At 57.8% G+C, this 17,482-nt stretch overlaps 1 protein-coding gene across 4 annotated transcripts in view; it reads right to left on the bottom strand.

Moving 5' to 3' along the window:
• KCTD1 (potassium channel tetramerization domain containing 1) overlaps positions 1-17,482 on the bottom strand; it is a 166,716-nt gene that overhangs the window by 78,425 nt on the left and 70,809 nt on the right. Inside the window, exon 1 of one of the 4 annotated variants that reach the window (XM_080685696.1) lies at positions 6,536-7,376. The exons of 1 other annotated variant lie outside the window; for it this stretch is intronic. Coding sequence is in view for 1 of the 3 variants with exons in the window: in XM_080685694.1 (XP_080541820.1) it covers positions 4,350-5,891 (1,542 nt within the window). In the remaining 2 variants the exon portion in view is untranslated. Of the gene's footprint in view, positions 1-4,349; positions 5,929-6,535; positions 7,377-17,482 lie in introns of those variants that run through there. 2 more of the 4 variants (XM_080685698.1, XM_080685694.1) reach the window with 2 other exon arrangements.

Below are 17,482 nucleotides of genomic sequence, written 5' to 3' on the forward strand. Positions count from 1 at the left end.
CGCTGACGCCGGAATCCTTCCACGAATAGACTTTCCACTTTCGGAATTCCTTAAAAGTATTTCTGGAAATCATCTGGGTTGTTAGGGTCAAGTGAGTGCAACTGACGTGCAGCGTTGTCACAAGCGGACGAACGCTTCCAATGCCTTTCAGGGAGCCCGTGCTCACGCACTTAGGCAACAGCACTATGGTATTTAAAAGCCAAGCCCCCGTTAGCGTTCTACACTTGTGTACGCTGCGTGACAAAGACCAGCGTTAGAAATCGCTGTCCTCTAAACTGAAGGACGGTTCTCTGAGGCAGGGAAAACGCTGTGAAGATGCAGAGAACGGCCAGGAGGATGCCGAAGAGGCCCAACGAACCTCTGAAAAGGCACCTTGTGAAATGTACCCCCTGATCGCCACCTGGGAGCTGCGAAGTCGCACCAACAACTGGACCATCTTAGACGACAACAGCTCGTGGCGGGGGGGGGGGCGGGGGGGGGGCGGGGGGAGGGGAAGGGAACTAAACCTACCCTGGACGTTGAACAAGAGGAAGAAATAAAGAGTTAATCAGGCCAAAACCGGTTTGGCTCAGTGGATAGAGCATCGGCCTGCAGACTGAAGGGTCCCGGGTTCGATTCCGGTCAAGGGCATGTACCTTGGTTGCGGGCACATCCCCAGTGGGAGGTGTGCAGGAGGCAGCTGATGGATGTTCCTCTCTCATCGATGTTTCTAACTCTCTATCCCTCTCCCTTCCTCTCTGTAAAAAATCAATAAAATATATTTAAAAAAAAAAAGTTAATCAGTTAGAGCAGTGGTCGGCAAACGGCGGCTCGCGAGCCACCTGCGGCTCTTTAGCCCCTTGGGTGTGGCTCTTCCACAAAATACCATGGCCTGGGCGAGTCTATTTTGAAGAAGTGGTGTTAGAAGAAGTTTACATTTAAAGCATTTGGCTCTCCAAAGAAATTTGAATGGTTGTGCTGTTGATATTTGGCTCTGTGGACGAATGAGTTTGCCGACCACTGGGCTACCCTCCCCCCACCCCAAACGAAAAACAAAACGCAGGCACGTCCCGTGAGTAAAAAAATCACAAACTCCATCGTCTTTGTTAATCCTCAGGCACATTCATTCTCCAGTCAGTCCCATACATGACTCACTTATTAAAACGTCCTCAAGAAGTCAAGAGAGTCAACGCATTTCAAGGCAGGGGTGGGGGACGTCCGGCCTGCAGGCCGCATAAGGCCCCTGCAATCCTCTGGTCTGGCCCTGCGGACATTAGGGGCGAGTTCATTCCATGTCTGACCGAACACAGCAGGCTAATGTTAGGTTGATGGGATTTCGTATGGCCCTGGAATGATCTTATAACCATCCAAATGGCCCTTGGCAGAAGCCAGGGTCCCCACCCCTGAAAAGTAGCAGGCTCTTCATTTTCTGGGAAGCTCGCAGCGTCGGGAGGGAACTGAAGCATCAGGGCGTGGCGGTATTAGCGAGACGTCCAGAGCAACACGGGCACCAGTGCACTTCGGGGGACACAGCGCCCGGGGTCCCGTCAGGAGCGAGGTGAGACAGCCCGTGTTGATAATTAAGTACCGAGGACGGGACCAGACAGACACAGGGCATTTCCCGGGGGGGTCATGGCCAGCCCGAGGAGAGAGCCACCTGGAGCTATGCCTTGGGCCAGTCCTCAATCCCAGGAAGTGCCCTGGACCTCAACGGCCACCATCATTTTTTTTTTTTTAAATATATTTTATTGATATTTTACAGAGAGGAAGGGAGAGGGATAGAGAGCTAGAAACATCGATGAGAGAGAAACATCGATCAGCTGCCTCCTGCACACCTCCCACTGGGGATGTGCCCGCAACCAAGGCACATGCCCTTGACCGGAATCGAACCCGGGACCCTTCAGTCCGCAGGCCGACGCTCTATCCACTGAGCCAAACCGGTTTCGGCGCCACCATCATTTTAATAAGCAGATGCAGGAGAAGTTGAATCGCAGCGTTTTACGGAAACGTGCGCTTCAGACTGAGAATACTCGGACTTCACACAGCGAGGTCTGCAGTGCTTACTGCCGGGGGCCCGCACATTCCTCACTGCCCATTTCTAAAAACTTACTCTAACGTGCGTGAGACGCCGACTGTTAGATACGTGCCAAGAGAACAACTTTTCCTCGTCTTTTTAGCTACAGGGGACTTAGTTCCAGAGCCCAGGGAATGGGATAACCAATATAGGGACCCTCACATTCATCCTTAACTTGGGCGTTAACTGACAACTCAAGAAAAAACAAAGAATTAGCCTCCAGGTTTAGAGAACGGATGCGTCTCACTCAGTTAAAATAGAAGACTGTAACAGAGACTGCATTCCTTAAAGCAAAAGGAAGCCAGCTAAACAAATCCGGCGGAATCGTTGGGGGGGGGGGGCGGTGGGGGGGGTCCTTAGGTCATGATTCTGTAATGACACTGGTGTCAAGAAACCAGCAGACGGATGCTGAGAGACAAACTGTTTCTTTATTATTCCGAGCAGAGGTACACTTCCATAAACTCTCGTAAGCTTTTAATTCTTAATCAGATGCTATTCTGAACCAGGACACTTTAAGGGTTTTTGACTTTAGCAGAAGAAACGTGAGCATTTGTGTTTGCTTCCAAAGAAAAAGCAAACCCCAATTCTCCAAAGAGAAACAATTCTCCTCCTTAAAACAGGGGTAGGGAACATCAGCCCGTGGGCCATATAAGGCCTGAGAAATCCTTTGGTCTGGCCCTGCCAAGGCATTAGGCGGGGGGGAGTTCGTTAAATGTTTGACCAAATATAGCAGGCTAATTTCTAAGCTGGTAATTTTGTACGGCCCGTGAATGATGGTATAAATACCCAGATGGCCCTTGGCAGGAAAAAAAAAGGTTCCCCGCCCTGCCCTACGCCAACCTCGGGGCCTGTCAGAAATGTGCTCCACACACTACAAGTACAGAGAGGAAGACACACAGGCCTCGCTAGTTTAGAGGACTTTGGTGTTTCTATTATCGTCCACAGCCTCTTTCTCAGTTGGCCTTGAGGCTTGCTGATTCCCTGGTAAATGTTTGAAAGGGTCAGTCTGTCCAGAACTGGAATTTCCACTTTGGGAAAAAGCACAGAGGTACCCTGACATCTGTTCCTTGAAGGGCCGGCCCCACGCTTGCAGACGTGCAGACCAGAATCTGCTCTGCTCCGCGGCAGGGAGGGCGCCGCTGTAAAACCTCTGGTGGCTGCTCCGCCTCTGGGTTCTGGCTTGGAGAGAGAAGAGTCTCCGAGAGAAATGCCACTTGGATAATGCGAATAGATGCCTCCAGGGAAAACCCCAAGACAAGCAGCCTCCACCTAAGCCCCTCGGTCTCAACCTAGAATGTGGTGCCGCGGAGAATGAAATAATTTTAATGTTAAAACACTGCCCTGGGGGACGCTTCCCCCCTCCCCACGTGGGGGTCTGGGCTTGTTCTTCAATAAATCTCCACCGTTGCTATAAAAAAAAAACAAGACAAAACAAAACAAAAACACTGCCCTGATCTTTGACGAGGGCACTGAAGCCCAGAGAAGTGAACCGGTTTGCCCGAGGGGGCTCAGCTTCAGGGCCCCGACCCTTCCTTGGGGGTTCCTGCCGCATCCTGTGCTGTTGCCTGTCTGAATTCCCTATATTCACAAGTCTTATCTGCACCCCCTCCCCCCCCATCAAGAGCTCCACGGGGCTGGGAAAGACAGCCATGCTTGCGTGCCCACAGGGCCAAAATGCTCCGAGCCAGGTCTCCTTTCCAGCGAATAGCAACTTACACAGTGACTCTAGTTGATGTTAATGACACCCCACACGTCACTTTACATTCAACTGCGTGCTACTGGCACTCAGCAGCCCGGCTCTCCACTCCCCGCCTCCTTACAGGAAGTGGGCTTGGCACACTTTCTTTCTCGTAATCTATAACTGGTGTTCTAACTTCATAAGTTACGGTGAACACGCCATAGAGGATTTCAATGGTTACGTTATGCAAACATACTCTAGGTCACTGCTTCCTTTCTCTGTGCAGTCTGCCCGCACCCGGGGCCTTCTAAGCCTCTGCCTTCCACGGAGAGAGGCTGTGGGCGAGCTCACCCTTTTGTTCTGCGAACTTTGAAGACCGCAGGCAGCTGTGATGGTTGGGGTTATTAGGGCATGGCCCTCTCACACCTTTCAAAGCCAGGCGTGAACTTTCCTGAAAAGCACCAAGAGTTTTAAGCTCCTCGGGGGCGAAATCGAGAATCGGAGTCCCTATACTTGCCACTTTTTCAAACTTGCCCCCAACCCAGACCCGCCTGAGCACAAAGTTAGCCTCCAAGTGACCCCAAAGAAACAAGCGCATGCAGAGTTTAGTTTGGTTACCTGGGCGGGGGAAACAATAGCAGGTGAAACTATGGTGGGAGAACTGGTGCTCCTGTGCCCATTGGCTTCCGGAAGGAGAGGCAGGGGGTCGTGTTTCACGGAAACCACCACCACCGCCGCCGCGTCCGCAGGCTCCGAGGGGCGGATGCAAAGTCTTTTGGGCGAAGAGGGGCCGCAGAGTTCCCCCGACGCGAACACCGACTCGTACAGGGCGCGCTTGGGCGCAGCCTCGGATTTCACGTCGGGCGCCGCGATCAGGCCGTCTTTGGGGAGGACATAGGTGTTCCCCAGCGAGGGCGGCTGGGGGCGGTGGTGGGGGTGGTGGGAGGGGTGCGTAGGGGGGTGGTGGGAGTGGTGGCGAGCCGCCCCGTTCAGAGCCTCGGCGTAGCAGCCCTGCAGGGCGGGCGAGCCCAGTTTGGTGCCGATGCCCGCGATGCTGTTGAGCGTGGCGATGGAGACGGCGCCGATGCAATGGTTGGTGTAGGTCTTGGAGAGCTTGGCCGCCTTGGAGAGCATCTGCATGCGGGTGCCCAGCAAGTTCTTGCCGATGGCTTTGTTCTCGTACCAGGTCACGTCGCCCTCGCTGCAGTGGTCCCGCGGCCGCTGGAAGAACGCCTTGCACAGGGGGTTGCGCTTGGACAGGTACTTGACGAAGCTGGCGTAGGGGCAGAACTCGGTGCCCGTCTCGTACATGCGGGGCAGGTTCTCCTCGTCGCTGCTCTCCGCGCGCTTCTTGCTCCAGGACGACGAGCGCGACTTGTGGTAGGGCCCCAGGGACTTGAAGTAGACGAACTTGCGGCCGTCCTCGTCCATGGCCAGCCCGAAGGAGTCCTCCTCCAGCTCGCGCTGGTTCTCGCGGCCGCGCGTGCAGAAGTACATGCACGTCTCGAACCAGACCTTGTTGAGCAGCCCGAAGGGCGTGCTGGCGCTGAAGACGCTGGAGGTGTAGAGCTTGCGCAGGTCGGCGCGCGTGATGGCCTGCTTCTGCACCACGGGCCCCGCGCCCTGCTCCTCCAGCTTGCGGATGACGGCGGCCAGCGTCAGGTTGGCGCTGCGCAGCTCGGGGTCCTTGGTGAGGTCGAGCGTGCGGCAGTAGGGCGGCTCGTTGAGGTAGCGGTTGAGGGAGCTGCGGATGCTGATGAGGGACGACTTGCTGTAGAGCTGGCCGCTCTTGGAGCGCGCCTCGGCGTAGAAGGAGCGCAGCACGCGGCACAGCGCCCCCTTGTCCATGGTCTCGAAGTCCGGGCTCTGCGCCTTCTCGCTCAGGTACTCCCGGAAGATGCGCACGGCGTAGCGGGTGGCCAGCCGGGTGTTCTCGCTCAGCCGGGCCCGCTCGGGGCGCTGCAGCACGTCGGGGTCCAGCTCCGCGCCGTCCCCGGGAGGCGCGCCGCGGCCGCGGGCCGGCAGCAGCCGTGGCGGCGCCTCGGGCTCCAGCGCGGCGCCCTGGTCCATATCGATCCTACGGACCGGCTCCGGCTCCGGCTCCAGCTCCTCCCCGGCCGAGTCCTCGGGCTCCAGGCGCTCATCCCAGTCCAGCCCCATCTCCTCCTCCTCCTCCTCCTCGTCCTCCAGCCCCCCGCCTCCGTCCTCCTCCTCCTCCTCCTCCTCGTCCCCCGTTATCTGCACCTCCTGGATCTCGTCCTCCTCTTCTTCCTCCTCCTCCTCCTCCTCCTCCTCGCCCGCGCTGCAGTCGTGCGGGCGGCCGCGGCGGCGCCCCCGACCCCGCGCCCGGCGCTCGCCCTCGCCCCGCTCCCCATTGTTCTCGGCGGCGGCGGTGGCGCTGCCGCCCGCGCTGGTGCTCCAGTCCCCGCGGCCAGGCATTCTCGCCATATTGCCGTCTCCCTGCCAGTCCCCGGGCAGGGCGCATGCGCTATATTGGACCGCAGCGCCGAGCGCTTTTGTGTTTAATGACCTTCAGCTACCGGGAGGCACAGCCGGGCTCTTAAAGGAGCCGCGCTCCAATTGTCAGCTCGCAGCGCGGCTCCGCGGGGGCAGCGACGCGCGGGGGATGGAGGGGCGGTGGGGAAAGTTAGACCGGGAGAGGGGAAGGACGGACAGAGGCTGGCTGGACCCTCTTCCTCCCCCACCCATCTCCCCACTCTTCAGAAAACTTTGATGTCGGGGGTGGGGGGGGGGGAGAAAGGGGAGGGAGAGCTGTCGGAGGGGGTGAAACACTCCCAACTTACCCTCTGGCGGAGTGGCGCGCGGGCCCGGGCGGGAGAGAGGGAGGGCGGGCGCGAGGGCGGGGCGGTCCGGCTTCTCTAAGTAATGCCCGAGGAGCAGTGCCCCTTCCACCGCCCCCTCATGGCCCCCCGGAGCCGGGGGTGCGGGAGGCGGCTGCGCCGGGCGGGCCTCGGGTGCTGCGTGGAGAGGCCCACGTCTGGGGCCGCCCGGAGCGGAGTGGCGCAGGCAGGGTAATGAGCAGGGTGGAGGAGGCACGGCGGGCCCCGCACCCTCTCTGCGCCCGCGGCCAGGGCGCAGCGGGCGAGGCTTGGGAGCGGGACGGGGCTGGCGGCGGCTCCCCCACCTACTTGCTGGCGGCGAGGCGCGGGGGCCTGGGGCCAGCGCGCAGCTCCCAGCGCCCTTTTCGACTCTTGCAAAGGAGCGAAACACGCCCCACGTCAGCCTCATCCCTTTCGACTTTTCCAACAGCCACTCTGAGGCTGTCATTAAGGACCTGGGGCGCTCCCCGTAGGTCCGGGGCAAGTCCGCGCGGGTCCAGCCGGCCCGGGGAAGCAGCGAGAGAGCAAGACAGGGAGGGGCGGAGGGCGGGGAGATGCGGAGAGCGGCGCTCGGGACCCCGGGGGACCCTCCCCGCCTGCCCCGGCCTCCGCCCTCCCGGTTTCGGAGCAAACTGGCACCGCTCCCGCTGGCGAGCGCCCGGCCAGGTTGGAGCTGGACCCGAGAGCCACGTCCGCCCCTGAGCCCTAAGGCCCATCGGACGGGCGGGAAGGGTGAACTTGGGTCTCGGCCGCCCCCGCTGCCGTCCCCATTCCAGCCTTTCGGGTCCTGGGCGCGTTCTCCTTCCAAGTTTGCCAACCGCCATCGGTTTCGCCCTCAGGGCTGCGCTGCCTTCGGCGCACGGGGGCGGGCACCTGCGAAACTGGAAAGGCGGCCAGAGAGCTCGCCGGGTCCCGCTTTCCCAGAGGAGACGCTGCCCCATTTCCAGCCAAACGCCCGCCCCCGGCGCGCCCAGCTCCGCGCGCCCAGGCGTCGCCGCCTCCCGCGGTCCCGGCCCAGGGCAGCGCCCCCACCCCCCCACCCCAGAGCCGCCCCTGCTCCCTTCGGAGGCACAGCCCGGCCACCTCCGGAGCCGAGGGCCGGCATCCTCACTTTCTCCTCCTCCCGCAGCCCCAGGGTCCCCGGGAGTGCGGGCCGCTCCGAGCCCCAGGGGCCAGGGAAACCCACGGAACGAGGTCCCAGGAGCGTGACGGGCCAGGGCCGGCCCTCCCGGGAGGCCTCCTGCCGGCTCCTCCAATCGGCCTCCCTGTCCCACTTCCAAGCAGTTCCACCGCGGGAGTCTTGTCCATTGCCCCCCCCCCCCCCGCCCTTTTCTGGGCAATTTATCATTTTCCTCATCAATAGAAACGCATCCGTCAGTTTGTAGTTATAAAAAATAAAGGAAAAGGAAAGAAGCAAGAACTAGGTCTCTGGGCCGCGGGAGCGTCTGAGTGAGAGTGGAGGGTGAGATGGGAGTGGGGGTGAGATGGCAGGGGGGGGTGAGATGGGAGTGGGGGGTGAGATGGCAGGGGGGGTGAGATGGGAGTGGGGGGTGAGATGGGAGTGGGGGTGAGATGGGAGTGGGGGGTGAGATGGGAGGGGGGGGAGGGGAGGTGAGATGGGAGTGGGGGTGAGATGGGAGGGGGGTGAGATGGGAGTGGGGGGTGAGATGGGAGTGGGGGTGAGATGGGAGTGGGGGTGAGATGGGAGTGGGGGGTGAGATGGGAGTGGGGGGTGAGATGGGAGGGGGGGTGAGATGGGAGTGGGGGGTGAGATGGGAGGGGAGGGGAGATGGGAGGGGAGATGGGAGGGGAGGGGAGATGGGATGGGGGGTGAGATGGGAGGGGGGGTGAGATGGGAGTGAGATGGTGTCTTCTCCTCAGATCAGCCCTGTCCTCCTCGGCTGTGGGCCTGGGGCCAGGGGAGCATTGGGGAAACAGCGCCAGGTGCGAGCAAGTCAGAGCAGGTCCCTGCCTCGCGGGCCCCTCCCGCTCCTCGGGGGAGTCTCTCTCTCTCTCTCTCTCTCTCTCTCTCTCTCTCTCTCTCTCTCTCTCTCTCTCTCCCTCTCTCCCTCTCCCCCGCCCCCCATCCGCCCTGCTCCCCATGGAAAGCCCTCCTCCTAGGGGACCATCTCTGGTGTGCAGCCGGCTTTGTTCAAACTGCATTCATTGTCGCCCCAAAATAAGTAAAAGGCGTGTTTGTGTCCCGGAGCCCAGGGCCCTGCCCACGCGCGGACCCGCGCACACGCGCTCCCACACCAGGGGCGCACGGCCCCTCCGGAGGGTGGTCCTTGGTCCCAGGACGCTCCCGGGTTTCCTGGCCGCCACGCTCGGGCGGGGAATTCCCGCGGGGCTGAGAGCTCGGGTGGGAGCCTGCAAGCCACCTACCAGGGCTGCGCCCCGGCGGCTCCCAGCGCCCGGGCAGGGACCCCAGGGGCTGTGCCTCCGCCGGGACGCATGCCCTGGCTCCAGCCCAGGAGCAAGGCGCTCCCCACTTCTGCCGGCCGGGCAGTGGGGACCCTCCGCCCCCAGCTCCCCTCCCCGCCCCGCAAGCTGCTTTGAATTGCTAGCCGCTTCCCCGAGGCGATGTACTGGTTGGACGCTCCGGGAAACAAAGCAACCAAAAACAGCTCCGGTTGACGTCAACTTATTTTCAGAAAAGAAAATAGTTCTGTGCTCCCAGGACAGAATACCCCCCGGGGCAGGTCTCCACTGGAAAAAGCCAGAGGGCGGGGGTGGAGCATAGCAGAACCAACACACACACACACACACACACACACACACACACACACACTCACTCACACACACACTCACCCCAAAACAAAACAACCTCCAAGCGCAAAGAACTCCTCTGCGGACTTGGAAAAACAACCGTTCCAGGTGCTGCCTGGACAGTTTGCAAACCACGGGGCCAGGCCTCCCGCCGACGTGCGGGACCAAGGACGCACCTTGGAGAGCGCGCCTGGCCCTGGTGGGGGGGGGGGGGGGAGGCGGCGGCGGCTCCTGGCAGCAGCTCTGGACACGCTTCCAAAACCCTCTGCCCATCACCATACGTCATCGCACGTGGGAAAACACCTCTTGGGGTGAGTGCCTACCTCTTCAGGTTCGTATTTACCAGGAAGAACCAGAAAATCCAAGCGGCTGTAAACCTACCACTCACCCCTCTCCCGCTGTCCACCCCCCGACCCCACAAGTTGCTTACTTTAAAAAAACCCCAACACTACAAAGCTCCAGCGGGGTTCATAAAGGTTTAATAAAGGACCCCTTAATAACCTCCTGCCTCCACACGCGCAGTTGCAGCCTGAGAGGCTAAGAAACGCTTCCTCCTGATGGCTTCGGTGGGGAGGCGATCTTGGCCGGCTTCTGCCCTCAGCCCGGCCCTGCGCTTGGATTTCCCCCCATCCTGAAGTCCACTCAGCCGGCCCTCACCAGGGACAGGAAGCTTGCCTTACTGCCTGCGCCTATCTTCTTTATATGAAAAGGATGCCAGTGCGGTGTGGAACATGGGCTGCGATTATTTGATGGTCAGAGAACGCTTCACGAAGATTCTACACTAAGATGAGACCAACCTCAACAAGGTGCGCCCCATTTTTGGTCTCTGTGATCATCATGATAGAGTACCATCTGTGTGTGTGTGTGTGTGTGTGTGTGTGGGTGTGCGCGCGCAGCGTGTCTCCATTTCTTAGATTACTTGAGCGTCGTGACAGGATTGTTCTGGAAGGAAAAACCACAAACGTTTCCCCCTCGTTTTATAACCACCCACCCCCATTTCCAGGTCACACTTTATGGGAAGGTTACAGTTTCCATGAAACATAGTCAGCTCTTTCTGCTCTCGGCTCCCAGGCTTCCGAGCATCATCTGTTATATAACTGACATAGTTATTCTTTATCTGCCTGGTTCCTCTGCTAAACCAATATACCTTCGTGGGTTAGGCTGTTGCCTGGGACCTGGGGAGTCCCCCTCCATCCCCCCCGCCCCCCGTCATTTCCCTTGAAGGAAGGAAGGCATGAAGAGGCTCTGGGCTTTAGGGAAATCCTATCGTTGGCAAGAAACTTCTTGGTGAAAAATCTAAAATAACATGGATCTGAAACGTCTACATTTAAAAACCAGGACAGCCCCGCTGGTGTGGCTCAGGGGTTGAGCATCCGCCTAGGAACCAGGAGGTCACAGTTCGATGCCCGGTCAGGGCACAGGCCTGGGCTGCGGGCTCCATCCCCAGTGTGAGGCGTGCAGGAGGCAGCGGATCCATGATTCCCTCTCATCATCATCGATGTTTCTCTCTCTCCCTCTCCCTTCCTCTCTGAGATCGATAAAAATATATTTTAAAAAATGAGGAAAATGTAACTACAAGGCAACATTACTGTTTGCAAGTTAAAAAGGATGTAATGACTGTTTGGCTTGCTGTTCCCGTACCAGGAATTACCTCTGCTAGGACACACTAGAGGAAGTGGCTAAGAAGTGAGTGAGGCCTCCAGGAGGAAGGTATTGATGTATTAAGTCGGGCTGGCGAGGATTTAAACTGATAAATTCAAGGACTTATATGGGCTCCTGGGGGCAGAGGCCAGAAAACTCTTTGGTTCGTCACTTTAAGTCATTTCTTAGTTCGTGGCTTGTTTCTACCTCACCTCACCCCTTTCAGGCCAGGCTTTCTTGATTTAATCACTACAAGACCCACCAAGTATGTGGGAGGTTAAACATGACTTGGGACGGAAGCTCGTTTGACGTGTCTTAGTTTCCGAGTTTCACTACGGAATTCCCGGGACTTCCATGGAAGGCCATCTTGAGCAATGGTTTTCGGAACTCGGATGAAAACGGAACCCATGCCATCCAACTCTACAAAGCGGAAGAAGAAAACTCCAGAAGAGCAAGATCGGTGTCTTACGGTCACGGCAGGCCTGATTCGCTGCCAGCAGCGTTCCCGAGCGTGTGGCTGGCACACGGTGGACGCTCGGTAAACGTACCCATCTGCACGTGTGGACAGAGCTAACCCCCACGGAAGGGGATGCAGCCAAGTGGTCCGAAGCTTCACCTTTGAAACCAGTCTGCCTGGGTTTGACGCCTGCGTTGGCTTTACCAGGGGCCCTCTATCATGTCTCAGCCCTCCCATTTTATGGTCTGGATGATGGTAAGAATAGCCCCGACACCCAGGATTGTTGTGAGAGTTGAATGGGTTAATATTAGTAAAGGAGGCAAGAGAGTGCCTGGGGCATTAGCAAACACCCAGCGGTTAGCGCTTCCTCTGAAGGCCTGTGATAAACACACACCAAGGTGGGAGCCTGGCGGAGGGTGAGCTGAGTGACCAGGTCTCTCAGAGCCCAGCTGGCCCAGACCTCACCGGGCAGGAGAGGGAGGCCCACAGGCCGGGCTTGAGCCACTGGACCACACTGAGCTTCTAGGAACCAGAGAATGAAAAAAGAAAAAGAAGAAGGAAGGGAGGGAGGAAGGAAGGAAAGGGAGGGAGGGAGGGAGGAAGAAGGAAGGAAGAAGAGGGAGGGAGGAAGAAAGGAAGGAAGGATGGAAGGAAGGGAGGGAGAGAGGGAGGAAGGAAGGAAGGAAGAGAGGGAGGGAGGGAGGGAGGAAGGAAGAAAGGGAGGGAGGAAGGAAGGAAGGGAGGGAGGGAGGGAAGGAGGGAGGGAGGAAGGAAGGGAGGGAGGGAGAAAGGAAGGGAGGGAGGGAGGGAGGAAGGAAGGAAGAAAGGGAGGGAGGAAGGAAGGAAGGGAGGAAGGGAGGGAGGGAGGAAGGAAGGAAGGAAAGAAGAAAGGGAGGGAGGAAGGAAGGGAGGGAGGAAGGAAGGGAGGGAGGGAGGGAGGAAGGAAGGAAGAAAGGGAGGGAGGGAGGAAGGAAGAAAGGGAGGAAGGAAGAAAGGGAGGAAGGAAGGAAGGAAGGGAGGGAGGGAGGAAGGAAGAAAGGGAGGAAGGAAGGGAGGGAGGAAGGAAGGAAGGAAGGAAGAAAGGGAGGGAGGAAGGAAGGAAGAAAGGGAGGAAGAAAGGGAGGAAGGAAGGAAGGAAGGAAGGAAGGAAGGAAGGAAGAAAGGGAGGGAGGAAGGAAGGAAGAAAGGGAGGGAGGGAGGGAGGGAGGAAGGAAGGGAGGGAGGGAGGAAGGAAGGAAGAAAGGGAGGGAGGGAGGAAGGAAGGAAGGAAGAAAGGGAGGAAGGAAGGGAGGGAGGGAGGGAGGAAGGAAGGGAGGGAGGGAGGGAGGAAGGAAAGAAGGAAGGAAGGAATCTTCAAGGGAACAACTTCCTTAAAATACGTGCCATCGATTTGGGAATCTTTGAGAGCCAGCTTCGTCTTAGACCGAGGCCTTGGGCCCTGAGCACAGGGCACGGCCCACGAAGCAGCATCCGCTTGACCACTTGGCACCTAACACCCTGGGGCCGTTTCCCTGGACTGCTGGACGCAGGGACCCGTTTGTGTCTTGGAGGGACGACAGGAACAGTTTAGAGCAGGGTGGGGAACGTCCGGCCCGCGGGCTGCGTACGGCCTGAGAAATCACTTGGTCTGGCCCTGTCAAGACTGATGAAATGTTTGACCAAGTAGAGCAGGCTCATGTTTAAATTGATAATTCTGTGTGGCCCTCAAATGATGTCCGAAAGATCCAAACGGCCCTTGGCAGGCAGAAGGCTCCCCACCCTGGTTTAGAGGCCCAGGAATGCTCACAGACCCAACCAGACCAGAATGAGGGTTTCCTGCTGAAACCCCGGCTGTCCCGGTGACATGGTGACATCTCCTGGGAGCGAGGAGAGTGTCCCCTATTTTTATCTTGGATGCTTTGTCAGAAAGCAGGTCAGCTTGAACTTCACACAAGGATTAACAGGAGTGGAGTCTTTAGTTTTTCTAGTTGCTACCTGGTAACTATAATTCTTTTCTTCTTTTTTTAAATCATGTCCTTTTATTCTCAGATTATGGTGCGTACCTGAGATTGGCCCAGAATTATTTCCTGCCTCTCTTCATTTGGAAAATGTCCCTTTCACGGATGGTCTTTATTTTTTATTTATGTATTTTAATTCTTATCTTTTCACCCACCAGTCTCCTGGATGTTTTTAAAGCAAGTAGTCTGGCCGAAACCGGTTTGACTCAGTGGATAGAGCGTCGGCCTGCGGACTGAAGGGTCCCGGGTTCGATTCCGGTCAAGGGCACGTACCTTGGTGGCAGGCACATCCCCAGTAGGAGGTGTGCAGGAGGCAGCTGATCGATGTTTCTCTCTCATCGATGTTTCTAACTCTCTATCCCTCTCCCTTCCTCTCTGTAAAATATCAATAAAATATATTTAAAAAAAAATAAAGCAAGTAGTCTGAGGGGAACGTAGTTTTCCAGAAGGCCCCTGTGTTCTTGTGGAGCCTAAGCTATTCTGCTGTCATCATATTCTGGTAACAGAACTTCATCTGCTCGGTAAAGAAGTCAAGCGTGAGGGCTGTCAAAGTTAAATGGAAAGTAGAATTAATAATAATAGTTTCTTTACCTCCCGAACATACCTTTAAAGGGTACGTAGGACTGAAGTGGATGTTGGTCCTATTATTAAACGACCTTTCTTTCAATGTCACTGCAATACTAATGATGGTGGAAAAGGAGATGGATATATGTGTTAATGTCTTGTAACAAATACATGTATTTTAAATAATGGAGGAGCTATTTACCTGTGTCTCCGAACATACAATGTTCCTGAAACCATCTATTATATTTTTAAAAATAGCCTATGAACATGGTAAAAGTGACATAAAACGAACAACAATAATGTACAGAACAACAACACTTTGTGCCCCAATATTGGTATGAAAACGTCATCCTCGTATTCTTTATTGTCAATGTCAATGGAGGTAGCCTTTTACATATTCTCGGACCCAGACATTGCTTCTGGGAGTTCATCTTCTTAAGAAACACCCCGTTTCATTTGTATTTTGGTTGAGCTGGGCTTATTGCATCGATACCACGGGGGGCAGTGGGTCGCGATGTGGGGGAGCCCCGCCTCTGTGCACAGACTCGGGGAGAGGCCTGTCCTGTGGCAGCGCCGGGCGCCGTGGAGGGCCGTCCCGGTGACGGTGGACATAAAGGACGTGAAGGAAAAGGGGAAGCAAGATCCGCGCACAGCTCCTAGCGGATGCCTTCGTGACTTTGAGAACGTTTCGGACCAGATCCGAAGCGCTGGAGGAGAGAGCGGAGTGTCTGGGAACGGGTGGCAATCCGCACCTGCCCCGGGCTATGTTTCTAAATGAACTAAAAAAGAAAAAAAAATCCCCTTTTAAATACCCAGAAGCACTAACCCACATTTTGAACTAATTGACTTGCTTTTTCTTAGGAAAGCTTCATTTAGCCGCGGGGGGCGCATCTGAATATTTAAAGAAGCCCTGGATGGGTTTGTTCTATTTCTTCACTTTGATGCTGCAGACCCAGGCTTGGCGCCGGGACAGGACAGGAGAGGACAGCCTTGGAGAGGGGCGGGGAGCAGGGCACACAGGGACCTACGCCCTCTGTTTTGGGACCTGAGGGGGCAGAGCCGGGGCACGGGGCCACTAGTCCAGGGCTCGCAGTTCTTCACGTTGTTCCTGATTCCTGTGGCCTGTGCCTGGGCTCGGTGCCCCGGGGGTCATGCTGTCATCACGCCCAACAGAGGCCGTCTCTCTCCCCTGAGCAGGAGCGCGTCACTCTGGTTTCCCGTCTTGTCTCTCTTCGTGGCTCCTCTTAAGTATGAAAGGAAAAGGCAGGCCTACCCTGTCTTCTCAGTGGCTAGGGCAGGGGTGGGCAAACGTTTTGACTCGAGGGCCACAATGGGTTCTTAAACTGGACCGGAGGGCCGGAACAAAAGCATGGATGGAGTGTCTGTGTGAACTAATATAAATTCAAAGTAAAGGAGCGGAGGGGAGAGCAAGAGAACCGGATAGAACAGCCGGATCCGGCCCGCGGGCCGTCGTTTGCCCACGGCTGGGCTAAGGTCTGCATATTACAGAAGTCATCACCCCAAAGGCGGCGTCACCGGGTTTGAGGGCCAACTCCGCCAAGCACAGGGGAAGGGGCGGGAGGGGGAGGGCTCTCCCCAGGAAGATGCCTGGCCTGCCCCCAGGCCCACGTGATCAACAGTTTCCCTCTGCCCTCCCTGTGGTCATCTCCCCCCTCCCCCCTCTGCCAGCGAAGCGGACCAGTCCTCACCCGGCTCTGGGGAGCGGAGCTGGGAGTCTGAGGACGAGCGTCACTCGGGGCTGTGTCCGCGTGGGAAGGCACAGGGAACACGGCTTCAAAGGGGGGGGGGCACTGCGTGGCAGGAAAGGGCTCTCCGGCCGAGGTTCCCGGGCTGTGGGCTGTGGCCCTGGAAAGGCCACGTGTGCCCACGTGAACCCCAGCGCTTCCTGGGCTCTCTGCGCCCATTCGTGGAGCTTTCCCGGACCAGCGGCTTTTCAGCCCGAAAGCCTGAGGCCGTTCGCTGCTCAGAGCCACCCACAGTCACCCAGAGTCACCCAGAGTCACCCAGAGCCACCCGAAGCCACCCACAGTCACCCGGAGTCACCCAGAGCCACCCACAGTCACCCAGAGTCACCCAGAGCCACCCAGAGTCACCCAGAGCCACCCAGAGCCACCCAGAGTCACCCGGAGCCACCCACAGTCACCCAGAGCCACCCAGAGCCACCCAGAGTCACCCAGAGCCACCCACAGTCACCCAGAGTCACCCAGAGCCACCCAGAGCCACCCGGAGCCACCCACAGTCACCCAGAGTCACCCAGAGCCACCCAGAGCCACCCACAGTCACCCGGAGTCACCCGGAGCCACCCACAGTCACCCGGAGCCACCCGAGTCACCCGGAGCCACCCGAGTCACCCGGAGCCACCCAGAGTCACCCAGAGCCACCCAGAGCCACCCAGAGCCACTCAGAGTCACCCGGAGTCACCCAGAGCCACCCAGAATCACCCAGAGCCACCCAGAATCACCCGGAGTCACCCGGAGCCACCCAGAGTCACCCAGAGCCACCCGGAGTCACCTGGAGCCACCCAGAGCCACCCGGGGTCACCCAGAGCCACCCGGAGCCACCCAGAGCCACCCAGAGTCACCCGGAGTCACCCAGAGCCACCCAGAATCACCCAGAGCCACCCAGAGCCACCCAGAATCACCCAGAGCCACCCAGAGTCACCCGGAGTCACCCGGAGCCACCCAGAGCCACCCAGGGCGTCTCTCTTTAAAGGCAGATTCCTCGGTGCCAGCTCCCGAGAGCCCGATGCCCAGGCCCAGGCCCAGTCCAAGGGTGCGCACGGTTAACCCTCGGCTCGGACAACGCACTACGGACCCAACGGCACCTGGGGAGCCACGGCCTCAGAAGCTGCTGTCATTAGCGAGCGGGAAAACATTTCCTCTCCGGCCGGATCAGCGACGCATTGTGGATCCATTTGAAGATCGAATGGAAGTTGTGAAACCCCTTCCTCAGACGATGCATGTGCATGGTTTTGCCTGTGATTTCTGGGCGGTGGGGGTCAACTTGCCTTTTTAAAATGCCGTTACCGCCCGGCCGGCATAGCTCAGTGGTTGGGCCACGACCTGTGAACCAGGAGGTCATGGTTCGATTCCCCGGCATGGGTGTCGGGGCTCGATCCCCGGTGGGGGGGGGGGGGCGTGCAGGAGGCAGCCAATTAGTGATTCTCTCTCATTATTGGTGTTCCTATCCCTCTGTCCTCTCTCTGAAATAAATAAAAATATATTTTTTTAAAAAAAGAAAGATCTTAAAAAAAAAAAAAAAGGAAGATCCAGCTTCATGAAGCTTCCCTCACCACTGCAGCTGGAAGCCAATGGTCACTGCTGCCACCCCCACCCCCCGGGCCCGGCCCCCGGCCAGAGCCCCCCGTGGGAGCTGTGCTGCCCTTTGCCCTTTGCTTGGAAGTTGCAAGTTCTCAGGGGTGCGTTTGACTCTCCTGCTCTCACCCCTCAGGGTGCCTTCGCT

This window comes from Plecotus auritus (genome assembly GCF_963455305.1).
Source record: "Plecotus auritus genome assembly, chromosome: 8".
NCBI classification, from domain to species: domain Eukaryota; kingdom Metazoa; phylum Chordata; class Mammalia; order Chiroptera; family Vespertilionidae; genus Plecotus; species Plecotus auritus.